The 16,074-nt window shown below is 40.3% G+C and overlaps 1 protein-coding gene across 2 annotated transcripts in view; it reads left to right on the top strand.

Annotated features, from left to right (window-relative positions):
• Nucleotides 1–14,185, top strand: part of ptn (pleiotrophin) — a 38,385-nt gene extending 24,200 nt beyond the window's left edge. For both annotated transcript variants that reach the window (XM_057854122.1, XM_057854123.1), the window contains one exon: nt 12,278–14,185. In XM_057854122.1, coding sequence (XP_057710105.1) covers nt 12,278–12,333 — 56 coding nt within the window. In that variant the 3' untranslated portion in view covers nt 12,334–14,185. The remainder of the gene's footprint in view (nt 1–12,277) is intronic.
• The last annotated feature ends 1,889 nt before the right edge of the window (nt 14,186–16,074 follow it).

Here is a 16,074-nt window from a genome sequence, read left to right as displayed (position 1 = left end):
GTAGCAGTACTGCTGACCAGTTTATGAAGTCTGTGTGGGGGCCAGACGTTATTGATTTTATGACAGAGGCTGGGGGCCGGATGAAATTTGACCAGGGGCTGCATTTGGCTACCCGAGCCGGACTTTGGACATGTCTGCTCTAGTAGTACTCAAAAGATTGACTGAATTCTATATTCCAAAAACCGACAACTCACTTATATTCAAAATAAAGGACAAAATATGCATGTTTAAGAACTGTTTATATTTGAATATTTATGAACGTGAACCTTGAGCACGACGCATTTGAAATTCCTGCAGTGAAAATGTGCCGCAAGGTCCAAGTTTGTTGCCAGGATGTCGAGTGCGGAAGCTCTTCTACAAGCACCTCGGATATTTGCAACTTCCCTTCCCCGCTCTTGTTTCGAGAAAGACACTTGCACAGTGTTTCACACCATGACAGCGTTCCTCCAGTGTTTTGGGAGTACGCTGACAACTGTCGCCCCTCCGCTCCCCCTCTCCTCACCGCCACACATTCTGCACTTGAGATTCCGACCGCCTCGACGTGCCGTTTTTATTACGGCAATTAGGCTGTTTTTCAAATAGACTCGATAACACCGTACCCTTAAATAAATAAAGGTGTCAGCGCCGGCCTCAGTGAAGAGCGAGCGGTTTTCTCGTACCTAAGTCCTGCTTGGAAGACAGCGTATGAATTATGGATGGACACGTCCGCGCCTCGCGTAGACACAGTAAGACTGTCTATTGCGCTGTCTGCTAAAAGAACCGAACCTCACCGACACCAACCAAACACCCGCTTGCTTACTGCATGTCAATGAGTGGCTGCGTACACGGGAAAGCAATTATGACACATTTTCGTTTCAATGATCAATATTTGAATCGGTGTGGTTTAAGTTTAAGAGCGATTGAGCGGTAGAGGTCGAGTACATTTTGACTGTGAGGACTGTCAGCGATCCTTTTAGTTTAGTTTAGTTCTCCATACATTTGTTATTTGCAAGGGCGTAGGTTTGGTCTCATTGTTGGTCAGGACGATTTTACAGCATAACCTGCATGAACACATTTTGCTGGGGACGGGCCATTAATAAAACTACCGTAATTTCCCGAATATAAGGGGCACCCGTGTATAACCCGAACCCCAAATTTACTTGTAAAATCTAGGGAAAATTATTGTACCCGTGTATAACGCGCACCCTAATTTTAGCAACAATAAATAGAAGAATACAAGAAAACAGAGCTGGTGTACAGATACAGAAATTTTACTGACCGGTGAAACACAGCACAAGCATAGCACACTGGTAGTTCAAAACATTACCGTAAACTGACAATATGCACGGTAATAATATGATCTGATAACTTCTTGAACTTTCCAGAATCTAGGAGAAAACAAAACAGATGTGACTTTTCTTTTAAAGGCTGCTGTATAACTTGTTCGTTTCATCATGATGAATAAATGTTTCCTCCATGGATTGATACGGTAAAATGAAAGTGAGAATGTAAGTCGGAAATCCGAGAGAGCTCATCGCTGTCGACACGACAGTAACAATAGGAACTATTGTTGTTTGGGTTTGAGTTTCCCGAGGGACAGATATAGTTGACAGACACACACAGGAAGTCTGTGTTGTTACGTTTGTTATGGTCCGAGTTGCGGAGCTGCAATAAACGTTGACTCAAATGAGTTCAAGAAACTAAATTCTGTGCTTTATTAAGAGTGAAAAAAGCAGAATTTAACACAGACGAAATCATTCGGCTGATCAGAGTGAAGTATTACCGAAACAAAATGGTGACGTCACGTAATGTAATGGTCGGCAACGGATCGCCGCATACGTTTCTTCAACACAACATGGCCGTGTCAATTAAAAAAAATATATATATATATATATGTGTGTGTGTGTGTGTGTATATATGTGTATATACATTATATGTATATATATATGTATATATATATATACACGTTTCTTCAACACAACATGGCTGTGTCAATAATAAAAAAAAAAAAAAATTATGTTCGCTAGAGAGCATTTGGATGATCCAGAAGAGGACTAGGAGAATGTGTTATGGTCAGATGAAACCAAAATAGAACTATTTGGTAAAAACACAGGCTCTTGTCCCAAAACATCACTGCTCTAGAGGAGATCTGCATGGAGGAATGGGCCAAAATACCAGCAACAGTGTGTGAAAAGCTTGTGAAGAGTTACAGAAAACATTTGGCCTCCGTTATAGCCAACAAAGGGTACATAACAAAGTATTGAGGTGAACTTTAGGTATTGACCAAATACTTATTTTCCACCATGATTTGTTAATAAATTCTTTAAAAATCAAACAATGCGATTTTCTGTTTTTTTTTTCACATTCTGTCCCTCATGGTTGAGGTTTATCCATATTGACAATTACAGGCCTCTCTAATATTTTTAAGTGGGAGAACTTGCACAATTAATGGTTGACTAAATACTTGTTTGCCCCACTGTATATCAGTTCCTCAAAACTGTTTTTCAGTTTTTGCGTTTATTTCAGATCGCTATTTCATCTCATCATCTCATTCATCTCATTTCTATCTCATCTCACTGGACTTTAGATCACATTTTGTTCCCAGTCGAAATGGATTGGACGTCTATTGTCAATGGTGGCTTTTGAGTTAATTCTGATGCAAAAACAGAAATAACATACACTCTAATATAATTCACTCATATTACAGAATACAATACCACACCTACAATTCTGAATCAATACGATCCACTCCAGTTGGAGTGCAATCCAATACAATTCCATCTGTAACGGTACCATGCAATTCAAATACAATACCATTCATGCAAGAAGCACTGTTAGACCTTTTTCTCTCATCTCTGTAAGCATTATTTTCGTTTTGCCGTTTTTTTTTTCCAGCACAACAATGAATGGGCTTTAATTATCTATCGTGTTCTGAGATGTGATTGCGCCTTTAGAATCTCAGGGCCTGCCTCGCTCCAGTACTGTATATCCACCTACTTAAGTGCGGGCTTGACGCGACGGCGTTAAAGGCGAGGTGAGGAGGTTAACTCACTATTCAAACGTAATCACACGCTGTTAGCTTCAAACTCCCACCCACTGCGGGAGGAATCAAATCCTGACGGCAGAATGTCAAACAGCGCGTGGAATATTTGACTGCGAGGCGGCAGGCCGGCCAGGAGTGAGTCACGGCCTTTTGTTAGCTCTGCAAACGAGGACGTAATTGACCCGCAAACACCACGCGGCGGCCGCTGCCAAATTGACGGCAGCCTTATCGCGCCCCGGCATATGACACGGACGCGCTCTGGCGTGTTTGCGGGCCGGCGCAAGTATGAGAGGTCTGAAGGGGCGAACACAAAATGATTTGCATAAAGAAGAAGAATGAAAACAGGAAGTCGCCCTGATTTTTCGAATGTTTTTATTACTGTATTCTGTCAGGTGATAAATCTCAAGTAGTTTCATGTCCAGTGTTGGGCACGTTACTTTAAAAAAGTAATTAGTTATAGTTACTCACTACTTCTTCCAAAAAGTAACTGAGTTAGTAACTGAATTACTCTATAGGAAAAGTAACTAGTTACCAGGGGAAGTAATTATTTCCGTTACTTTAAAAAGAAGTTGTTGTATGTCAAAGAATTTGAAATTTTCTGAGTAGTATTCGAGTCAGTTGAATAGAGAAGAACAGACAGGTAGTTGTGTTATAGAATCTTGTAATGTTTATTGCACCTCACCAGCAACAGATTTATCCTTCACTTGAAGTGCAACAAAAATAAACGGTAAACAATATAATGAAAATTTAATCAATTAAATCTCACTCTCACAACCTGAGACAACTTGTCAAGTAGACATAGCCTACTGTACTTCAAGTATTTTGACTTGAAATAGTGTTTATATCTCCACCTCGTAAAGGACAAAATTTTCCTCTGAATACTCTGCCATCATATCCCTCTGCATCTGTTTTGCTTGTGTATGTTTGCCGTACGCGCTGTTCCGGTTTGTGTGTGAAAACACCTGCTCTGATTGGCTTACCATGACACATGACTCTAACCCTCAGCCAATCACAATCACTTCCATCGCATCTATCCAGGTGATGCATTCAGGTAGCCTCGTCCCCCTACTCCTCCCGTCACCCTCAAAGCGTCTGCCTTCCTCAAGATGGAAGCAGCATTCTTGCTGGCTGACAGTGGGGGATGGGAACGAGGCTAGCATTCAGATGTAGCAAAAACAGAAATGTTAGCAAGCTTTGGAAAGGATTGTCTAATTGAATATGCAGGGATAAACAGCCTGGAGTCATAAGAAGTACGTGCTGTAATATTCTGATACAGAATTATCCAAGGCACCCTAAAGTGCACACGGCGCCAATATTGTTTTGCTCACATGAACCAGGAGTGAGTTAAAGACACGGCCTGCCGAGAGCCATACGTTTGTGTTAATGTTGAAGTTATATGTGCTATTAAAGAAACAGTGCCAGCATGTCCTGTGTGGTATATCTTTGCTAAGAAAAAGCACAAAACAAAACACGTGCGCGATTCTCGAACCTGAACGCACCCCAAGTCTTGGATAACAAATAAACAGAGCAGAGTAGACTCACTATGGCTGGTAGTTTCTTCAATTTATTCAAAGTAAGTAACGCACCGCTTTTGACCGTCAGTAACGGTAACGGCGTTGTAACAGCGGAAAAAATTTGTGTTGAAATTCGCCTCCCCAGACAAGCCGCACGGAAACAGCAACAGCTGAATAAAGTGCCGCTCTGCCGATGCTGCCTAGGCGAGCGCCAACCGGGAAGGCGGAACTCATCTCTGATTTTAACCCTTTGTACTGACTCCATGTTCCAAAAGTTTGAAAAAGACTCGCCGGAAGCAGGTTGACAATTTATTCGTCGACAATGGTCAAAAACAAGGCAAAAACAGATGACGAAGGGACAATTCTGGATCCAAAACAAGGCTACATGTTTCCGAGCAGCAAAATCTGTCTTATCTCAGTGTCCAATGTTTTTTAAGTCCGTGGGCCGGCCGAAGGTGTGTCCGGGCGTTGCTTTGGGATCATCCCTCTCTGGCCGGTTTCGGGCTGTTTAGGTTTATGCGTGGATGGGATGTGGTTGCCACAGCGACCGACGCTGGTCTTGACGTCACAAGCGCCCGCTATCAACTTTGTTATCCGGGCTGGCTCTACTTGTTTTAGGGCAAAGAGCGCTTTGTCCTTGCAGAACTGATTTGCAAGTTTTGGTGCGTCAATCTTGCTCGTGACGCATATGTTGGGCTTCTATGATAAGATGTGTATCTATGCTGCTTTTCATTAAACTATGGTGTGCTATTTATTTTATATTAGGTGCAGTCCTACAGTAAACTTGAGAAATGATACTATTCCCTGGTTAATTATATTACGTGTGTAAGAGTAATGCAAACAGTTAAACGGTGCCTACGAGAAATGGTACCATTTTTCCTTTTCCCCCTCAGGAGCCCCGATATGGTGATTAACTTTACTGTGTCAAGGGCACTGAGTGAAGTCTGCCTAACCTATAGTTAGATGAATGTGTTAGACAAATGCAAACAATATGGTGTGTGCAAGAACGGTACCTTTTCCCTTCAGTAGATTACCCCGTAACTGAAAAAAATAACGCCGTTATGTAACGGCGTTATTCCCAACACTGTTCATGTCACAAATCTGAGTTTATAACACTCAAATACCCTCATGACGCAAAGCACACGTTTTGAATCATAAACTAGTATTCAAAAGCAGTCTGTTTATTCTCTTTCTCCTCGCACACACACATTACGAGCTTCCTAGTCGGTTCATTACATTTGCTTGATTAGGATTTGATATTTTCATTTGTGACTAAATTGAATCCGTAAATCCCCTCATGTTTATTTCAGACAGGGAGTCAAAAATACCTCCGTCTCGAAGCAGGGAACATAGAAAAAAATCCTCCTTTTTGTGGACTTTGTCATTAACTTTATCGTCATGTTGATTTGTTAAATTAAAGGCAACGGCGTCCTCTTGTCGCAGCGCATATCGTTTGCCGTAATGCGGCGCAAACAGCAGGCAGCGGCGACGACAGCGGCGCTCCCGCATCCAATTCAATTCCCTTTAATGACCGCTCAGCTAAGCCGGAGGAATTCGATTAGCTCAAATGTGATTGGGAGAACATAACAAGCTGGAAGGACACAGAAACACATTTGAGGCACACTAGTGTGAAGCGGGGTGCGTTTCATTTTTGACACTTGTACCAACATCTTATGTTAATATGGGAATTTTCACGCACGCTTTACTCATTGGCTGATGTTCACAGCGATATATGAACCAGATCTGCTTAAAAATAATGAACTGGGTCATTTTTATATAGGTTGTCAGTTGTACATCACAGATTAGACACTAACAGAGCCTTACAGAACTAAAGTTAGCCCTCAGCCTAGCTTTTCTAGCACAATAGTTGCTAAAATGACTTTGGATACTTGATGGGGAATCTCCAATTTCACAAATACAGTGGTATGAAAAAGTATCTGTACCTTTTGGAATTTCTCACATTTCTGCATAAAATCACCATCAAATGTGATCGGATCTTTGTCAAAATCACACAGATGTAAAAAACAGTGTCTGCTTTAACTAAAATCACCCAAACATTAATAGATTTTTATTAGGGCTGACAAAATTATTAATCACGTTAAAATATTTGACGCAATTAACGCACATGCCCCGCTCAGACAGATTTAAATGACAGTAAAGTGAAATGCCCACTTGTTAACTGTGTTTTATGGAGTTTTGCCACCCTCTGCTGGCGTTTGGGTGCGACTGATTTTATAGGCTTCAGCACCCATGAGCATTGTGTAAGTAATTATTGACGCCAACAATGGCGGGCTACTAGTTTATTTTTTGATTGAAAATTTTACAAATTTTATTAAAACGAAAACAGTAAGAGGGGTTTTTAATATAAAATTTCTGTAACTTGTACTAACATTTATCTTTTAAGAACTACAAGTCTTTCTATCCATGGATTGCTTTAACAGAATGTTAATAATGTTAAAGCCATCTTGTTGATTTATTGTTATAATAAACAAATACAGTCCTTATGTACCGTATGTTGAATGTATATATCCATCTTGTGTCTTATCTTTCCATTCCAACAATAATTTACAGAAAAATATGGCATATTTTATAGATGGTTTGAATTGCGATTAATTACGATTAATTAATTTTTAAGCTGTAATTAACTCGAAAAAATGACCCAACTGTGTTCATATTAACTGCACAGTATCTTTGCATGATACCACTTACAACTCTGAAATTAAGGAAACAGATCAACAACATTTCTACTATTGTAACGGCTAATGCCAGCGCTGGTCGCGTACCGCCTCTAGAGGTTTTCCCATGCGGCCAAATACGAAGGGGCTTATTATGTCGCAAAGTACACATGAGTCCGTGTGATTTAAGCGCAAATGGTCTGTCTGCTGTTTCATTTTGTGTGACAAACAACATTTGTGGTAATGGCCGTCCATCCATCTCCCAGCTCTGTTTATTACAAACCCTGAGAGCTTTGTTTATTAGAGGCTGGCTGGCTTTCTGCGTTTCACAGGCGTACCTTTCAATCTGCATTTTCCCTCGCAGGGGAAGCAAATACTCCATTCCCGAGGGCACCGATGTGCCTGAGCCGTCTTTTTTTGCAGCCGGTAGAAAAATCCGAAAAACTGAATTTATTTGCCCATATTTATAATGCCGCAGAGACTGTTTGGCGACAGAAAAATACAGTAAGTTGAGTTTCGCTATCTACCCTAAAAATGAAAATGATGGTGGTGGACCAGAGTTGCACGAAAAATGAACTGGTTTTAGAATGACCACACAGTAACTGTAAGTGGCACTTAAAAATAGCCTAAAAGTGACAATATGGAGCAAAATAATACCTGTTATGCCATGTATTAGACAGCAAAAGACAGAAGACACCAACAATCGGGACAATGTGACATACAGTGGGGCAAATAAGTATTTAGTCAACCACTAAATGTGCAAGTTCTCCCACTTGAAAATATTAGAGAGGCTTGTAATTGCCAACATGGTTAAACCTCGACCATGACAGACAGAATGTGGAAAAAAAACCCAGAAAATCACATTGTTTGATTTTTAAAGAATTTATTTGCAAATCATGGTGGAAAATAAGTATTTCGTCAATACCTAAAGTTCATCTCAATACTTTGTTATGTACCCTTTGTTGGCAATAAGGGAGGCCAAACGTGTTATGTAACTCTTCACAAGCTTTTCACACACTGTTGATGGTATTTTGGACCATTCCTCCATGCAGATCTCCTCTAGAGCAGTGATGTTTTGGGTCTGTCGTTGGGCAACACGGACTTTCAACTCCCTCCACAGATTTTCTATGGGGTTGAGATATGGAGACTGGCTAGGCCACTCCAGGACCTTGAAATGCTTCTTACGAAGCCACTCCTTTGTTGCCCTGGCTGTGTGTTTGGGATGGTTGTCATGCTGTAAGACCCAGCCACATCTCATCTTCAATGCCCTTGCTGATGGAAGAAGATTTTCACTCAAAAATCTATCGATACATGGCCCCATTCATTCTTTCCTTTACACAGATCAGTCGTCCTGGTCCCTATGCAGAAAAACAGCCCCACAGCATGATGTTTCCACCCCCATGCTTCACAGTGGGTATGGTGTTCTTCGCATGCAATTCAGTATTCTTTCTCCTCCAAACACAAGAACCGGTGTTTCTACCAAAAAGTTCTATTTTGGTTTCATCTGACCATAACACATTCTCCCAGTCCTCTTCTGGATCATCCAAATGCTCTCTAGCGGACGCAGACGGGGCTGGACGTGTTCTGGCTTCAGCAGGCGGACATGTGTGGCAGTGCAGGATTTGAGTTCCTGGCGGTGCATTGTGTTACTGATAGTAGCCTTTGGTACTGTGGTCCCAGCTCTCTGCAGGTGATTAACTAGGTCCCCACGTGTGGTTCTGGGATTTTTGCTCACCGTTCTTGTTATCATTGTGACGCCACTGGGTGAGATCTTGCATGGAGGCCCAGATTGAGGCAGATTATCAGTGGTCTTGTATGTCTTCCATTTTCTAATAATTGCTCCCACAGTTGGTTTCTTTACACCAAGCGTTTTACGTATTGCAGATTCAGTCTTCCTTGCCAGGTGCAGGTCTACAATTTTGTCTCTGGTGTTCTACGACAGCTCTTTGGTCTTGGCCATAGTGGAGTTTGGAGTGTGACTGACTGAGATTGTGGACAGGTGTCTTTTATACTGATAATGAGTTAAAACAGGTTCTATTAATACAGGTAACGATTGTCACCTCGTTGGACCTTGTTAGAAGAAGTCAGACCTCTTTGACAGCCAGAAATCTTGCTTGTTTGTAGGTGACCAAATACTTATTTTCCACTCTAATTTGGAAATAAATTGTTTAAAAATCAAACAATGTGATTTTCTGGTTTTGTTTTCCACATTGTCTCTCAAGGTTGAGATTTACCCATGTTGACAATTACAGGCCTCTCTAATCTTTTCAAGTAGGAGAACTTGCACAATTGGTGGTTGACTAAATACTTATTTGCCCCACTATATGCTGTACTGTACCGCTGCCAAAGTGCTCTAATATGTGAAAACCAGTCAACTATCACAAGCTAATGTTAATGATACAGAAAAATGTATACAACTATCCAAAGGGCCGAAAAGCTAGACTGATACTGGGTAAATGTATGAATAATCTGTATAAAATCCCACTATCTAAGAATTTTCCATTTTTTGGCCAGTGTTGTCAATGGAATGCATTTTCAGGGATGGATTCTTGAGACTTTTTATGGATCTGCCCGTGATTGACATGCCTACCAAGTTTCAGGTGAAGTGAAACGACCTTTGGGAACTGAATTTTCAAAGAAAAAACAAAAAAGAACGGTGTTATTTCTGAGCTAGTGCCCAGGCTGGATGGTATCTCCAGAAAGATGAGCTTGATCTTCGATCCACGGATTCTCTGGACGGCTCCCATAATCCCCGTCAGTCCCGTCCCCGCGCCTGTTCTGGAATTGCAAACACGGCTTCCCGGTGGAGGTTAAACATTTCTGTTTTTGTTTGCTTTTTTTCCACGCCTAGGCCCTCTGATCCGTCTGCCGGAGGCCCACTGTATCTCTTCCATCCCCTGCGCAGCCTCCGCCCCCATCGCCATCCCGTCTCCCGTGGTAACCCCTCTGTTTCTCGGGGGGGCTTATCTCCCAACTGGCAGACACGGAAAATCACATCTCAGCCCAAGATTGCCGCTTCTGCGGCACGCCCGCCACTGTCAACCCGCCTTGTGTGTCTCTGCGGACGTGTGTGTGCGTCAGCCCATTTCTGCTGGCTTTCATTAGAACTGATGCACACGCAGCTGCCACTCAAACACCCTTTGAATGTATACATTTGGAGACACCGCTTTGAAGTAGACATTTTAGCGCCATTTCCAGGGGTAACTTCAAAGAGCAACTCATTCTCGAGATTTTGTCTGATTGCTTTTAAATTGGAACCGCATACACTAGACGGATGAACGATGCTAAATTGCGAATGGTTTGAGGTTTCGTTATTGCGTGTGGGTGGAAAAGTTTGATGGCTCGTCAAAAAACTCCATACGGTCGTGTCTGATCTGAACCAAAGGATTTGAAAATTCAGCCCCCGAAGCTGGTTTCTCTCAGCATCATGAAACTGTTGGTATGTCTATCACGAGTAGACCCACAAAAAAGTCTCAAGAAGGCATGCCTGAAAATACACTGGTAGTTTGCCATGTTGGTTTGAAATAATGTCATTTTAGAGGTCATTTCTCGAGACTTGCCACTTGTGTTTTTTTAGGGAAAAAAAAAAAAAATCAGCCCCCAATGCTGGTTTCACTGAGCAACATGAAACTCGGTAGGCATGTCTATCATGAGTAGACCCACAAAAAAGTCTGAAGAAGGCATGCCTGAAAATACACTGGTAGTCTGCCATGTTGGTTTGAAATAATGTCATTTTAGAGGTAATTTCTAGACATTTGCCACTTGTGTTTTTAAAAAAAATTCAGCCCCCGAAGCTGGTTTCACTCAGCAGCATGAAACTTGGTAAGCATTTCAATCACGAGTAGACCAACAAAAAAGTCTCAAGAAGGCATGCCTGTAAATACACTGGTAGTTTGCCATGTTGGTTTGGAATGGTGTCATTTTAGAGGTCATTTCCAGAGACTTGCCACTTGTCTTAAAAAAAAGAATTCAGCCCCCGAAGCTGGTTTCACTCAGCAGCATGAAACTTGGTCAGCATTTCTATCAGGAGTAGACCCACAAAAAAGTCTCAAGAAGGCATGCCTGAAAATACACTGGTAGTTTGCCATGTTGGTTTGAAATAATGTCATTTTAGAGGTCATTTCTAGACATTTGCCACTTGTGTTTTAAAAAAAAAAAAAATTCAGCCCCCGAAGCTGGTTTCACTCAGCAGCATGAAACTTGGTAAGCATTTCAATCACGAGTAGACCCACAAAAAAGTCTCAAGAAGGCATGCCTGAAAATACACTGGTAGTTTGCCATGTTGGTTTGGAATGGTGTCATTTTAGAGGTCATTTCTAGAGACTTGCCACTTGTCTTAAAAAAAAAAAAATTCAGCCCCCGAAGCTGGTTTCACTCAGCAGCATGAAACTTGGTCAGCATTTCTATCACGAGTAGACCCACAAAAAAGTCTCAAGAAGGCATGCCTGAAAATACACTGGTAGTTTGCCATGTTGGTTTGAAATAATGTCATTTTAGAGGTCATTTCTAGACATTTGCCACTTGTGTTTTTAAAAAAAATTCAGCCCCCGAAGCTGGTTTCACTCAGCAGCATGAAACTTGGTAAGCATTTCTATCACGAGTAGACCCACAAAAAAGTCTCAAGAAGGCATGCCTGAAAATACACTGGTAGTTTGCCATGTTGGTTTGGAATGGTGTCATTTTAGAGGTCATTTCTAAAGACTTGCCACTTATCTTAAAAAAAAGTCAGTCCCCAAAGCTGGTTTTACACAGCAACATGAAACTTGGTTTGTACGTACATTTAACATGAATAGACCCGAAAAAAAGGCTCAAAAAAGCCTGCCTGAAAATGAAGTGGTAGCTTGCCATGTTTAGTGTCACTTTAGAGGTCATTTCTCGAGACTTGCCACTTGTAAAAATCAGCGCCTGAAGCAGGTTTTATTTAACTACAGAAAACTTGGTAGGTAAGTAATTAGTAGTAAAAAATCTTCAGTGACCATGTCCAAAAGTAAGCCTGCCATTTTGGTTCAGAGCGGAGCATGTCATCACATCATGACTTTTAAACGTTCCTTTTCTTGGTCCTGCAGATGCCAAGAAACAGAAGAAAGAAGGCAAGAAGCGAGAGCGTGGCCAAACGGACTGATAAGGAGGAAGAGGAAGACACACGCAAGAGGAGGGCGGAGTCTACTATATCCCGTAGGCTGTAGCGGGAGAACGCCCGTGCAAATAAGACCCGTAGTGTTTATAATTAGCGTTATCTAGAAAGAAAGATGTTAGAATTAATCACTTAATAAGGATCAATCCACTGGAATATGTTATCATTTTGCTGCTTTTTATTTGTTGTTACCTCAATTTACCCTATTATTTTTTAATCCTATTAATCTGTGTTAACATCTACCCAACACAAACCCCCCTTCCTTCATTTTCCCAGAATGCAAAATAAAGGAATAAAAGATTTTTTTTAACATTTTTATTTCCATCCTGAAAGAATATGGCACAATTTTTAACCACTAAGATGCATGAAAAATCAACCATGTTAACTGTACAAGGGGCGGTTCAAGAAGGGGAATAAAAGGGGGGCATTCGGGTAGCTATGAAACACACGTATGTACATATTCAATCCTAACATATAGTTTATATAGATATATTTTTGTATTTACAAAGCAAACTTTTTTTTTTTTTTTCCACAAGTCACACACAAAAACACCTAGCAAAGCTGGTGGCATGGCCAAACGTTTTTTTTTTTTTGTGTGTGTCCACTTTTGGCATCTACCCGCTCAACATTGCAAATCATGCCCACACAAATTTTGTTCAAATAAAAAAAAAAACAACAACAAATAAACCAGTTAACACACGGTTTCTGTACACTTTGAAACGGCACACTTTGTACACTGATTATAAAATGTGTGTGAAATGTCACGTTTGTTCAGGTGAGTCTTTGGAAGCCATTTTGGAATCTCTCAGTTATGTTGCGCAGCTTAAATTAAAGCAGCTGAAGATCAGAGCTGAAACACCCAAGCACACAAAGAGCAATTTCGATTTTGTCATTCGTGTCTAAGGCACTTTGAAATTGCTCCGTACAATCTGGCGATATTTTCCGTTCCTCGCCCGTGCCGCAAATATACATTTTTTTGCGTCACCCCGCCATTTTCCTCCACGTGGGAGGGATTCTAGCCCTTTGACGAAAGCCGTGTGAAGAGGAGCCCGATTAGCTCTGACGGCACGACGACTACAAGAACAGCGACGATGTGGAATGGGGGCGAAGATATTTGGACGAGAACTGTATTTATTAGGGCTGTCAAAATTATCGCGTTAACGGGCGGTAATTAATTTTTTAAATTAATCACGTTACAATATTTGACGCAATTGACGCACATGCCCTGCTCAAACATTAAAATGACAGCAGTGTAATGTCCGCTTGTTACTTGTTTTTTGTTGTTTGGCGCCCTCTGCTGGCGCTTGGGTCCAAATGATTTTATGGGTTTGGGAAGTGAGCATGGTGTAATTATTGACATCAACAATGGCGAGCTACTAATTTATTTTTTGATTGAAAATTTTACAAATTTTAATAAAACGAAAACATTAAGAGGGGTTTAAATATAAAATTTCTATAAATTGTACTAACATTTATCTTTTAAGAACTACAAGTTTTTCTATCCATGGATCGCTCTTAGAGAAAGTTGATTTATTGTTATAATAAACAAATACAGTACTTATGTACCGTATGTTGAATGTTTATATCCGTCTTGTGTCTTATCTTCCCATTCCAACAATAATTTACAGAAAAATATGGCATATTTTATCGATGGTTTGAATTGCGATTAATTACAATGAATAGTATTTATTTGACGTTTACTAGTGACTAGTTTCAATTTAGAGCCAATAATTGGACGTCTATCATCACCAATGGCACTGAAAGAGTTATAATCAACACTAAATTAACAGCCAATGAATGCGTTAATGATTTTTATCTCGGGGGGAAAAAAAACACAAAACAAACATGAACCATTTTACAATTGGCCTTCCTCGCCACAAGAAGGCAGCATTAAGGCAGAAACCCAATTAGGTTCAACGAAGAATGACATGTTCATGCTTCAACAGCAAATGTTTGTACAAAAAGCTAAAGAAAGAACAAAATTAACCTTCTGGTGAGTACACCAATGTTTTATAGTCAACATTTTTGATGTATTTAATCATGTTTTAGTGATTGTGTGCTTTTTTTCAGCCGTGTTCTGAGGAAAATGACAGCTCAGCTGTCATATTCGAGCCTCCATTGCTGTCTATAAATGAACTCCAATAGGTATTCATAGAAAGAAAATTCTGTTGGGTAAGTGGAATAATAATAAAAATCTTGTCTTAATCTTGATTAAATAAGATAAAATAATATCCTTTATTGATGGGGCTCGGCATTTCGCCGCAATGCGCAGATATATGTCGCTGCTTTGTCACTCTATTGCCTAACGGGGACATCTGATGGATCTTAATATTTTTGCAAGCGACATTGTTTACTGACAAACTAAGTCCCTGACCTATAAAATGACTAAAACCATTGTATTGTTCTTATCTTAATGCATTCTAAATGAATGGCTGATATATTTTTTTAAAATAAAATCTTTCAATATGAATAATAAAGTCAGAGGAAAATTGTTGTGATGTGGTATTGCCTCTGTACTTGTGTTGAAGACAATAGGTTTTAATTTGCCATCACAAAATTTGAGTCAGAAAAATGAGAATCTGTAATGATTTAGGCTGCGGGTAATTTTGCCTACGCCAAGGGTGTCCAAACCTTTTGCAAAGGGGGCCAGATTTGGTGTGGTAAACATGTGGGGGGGGGGCGACCTTGGCTGACATCCTTTATGTTGAACAATATATTTAAGCAAATTTTGGCGAGCCATTATGTGTGTCACATTTGCTTTATTATTATTTTTTAATTAATAATTTCAACAATCTCGCAACTAGCCTTTGTGGCTAAGCTTTCGACTCTGGGCTCTTGCGAAACACTGCTGCTGTAACAATAAACTAGCTTCAAGTTGCTTCAATTTCTCTCTACGTATCTTCCCTGTAATCTTGTCGTGCGTGTCAGCGTGTCTTGTTTGGTAAAATCGCCATATATTGAACTCTTTAAAAACAGCGACTGTCTCTCAAATCAGGCACAGCTGTTGCGTATTTTAGTGAAGAAATAGTCCAATTTCCACCTATCCTTGAAATGTCTGCCGTCACAGTCAACTTTCTTTTCTTTGTTGATTGTCGCCATTTTAGAAAATTGGGAGTAAAAGGTCACACGAGGTAATGTTGCTTTTTAGTGGGTAAATGAGGAGCAGCATTTATTGTGTAAGCTACCTCATATGCTGGTAGTAGTACTGCTGACTAGAGCTGGGAATCTTTTGGCACCTAACGATTCGATTACGATTCAGAGGCTCCGATTCGATTATAAAACGATTATTGATGCATCTCCCTCCTTTTTTTTTTTTTTCCCAAAATGTTTTGTACATTAGTTCCAAAATTGTTCAAAAATACTCTCAGGCTAAACCAAACCACTATTTCAGTATCAAGTTAACATATAGCAGTAAACAAATATACAAAAATAACATTAAATAAAAAAACTCCATTCCCCATTCTGTATCAGCAGCTTTAAACTACATTCTATTAATTTAATGTTGTGAATCAACCGTTAAAGTTGTTAAAATTGCTCCCGTTATTCCGTAATTTCCCTTTTGTCTACTTTCGTCATGTGAAAGTTTTAAAACTATTTTAAAGATAGATTCAAGTCAATATTTTACCGATTTAGGAGTATTTTAGATAACAAGTTAATTAGGTTCGCTTGGAAGGTTTGCTACAACAGCCTTGCAGGGAAGTGTACTGCATTAAGATGGCGGCCGTTTAC

The sequence above is a fragment of the Corythoichthys intestinalis genome, chromosome 13 (genome assembly GCF_030265065.1).
Source record: "Corythoichthys intestinalis isolate RoL2023-P3 chromosome 13, ASM3026506v1, whole genome shotgun sequence".
In the NCBI taxonomy this organism is placed as follows: Eukaryota; Metazoa; Chordata; class Actinopteri; order Syngnathiformes; family Syngnathidae; genus Corythoichthys; species Corythoichthys intestinalis.
Note: the sequence above shows the minus strand (reverse complement) of the source record. Positions and strands in the feature narration are given on the sequence as shown.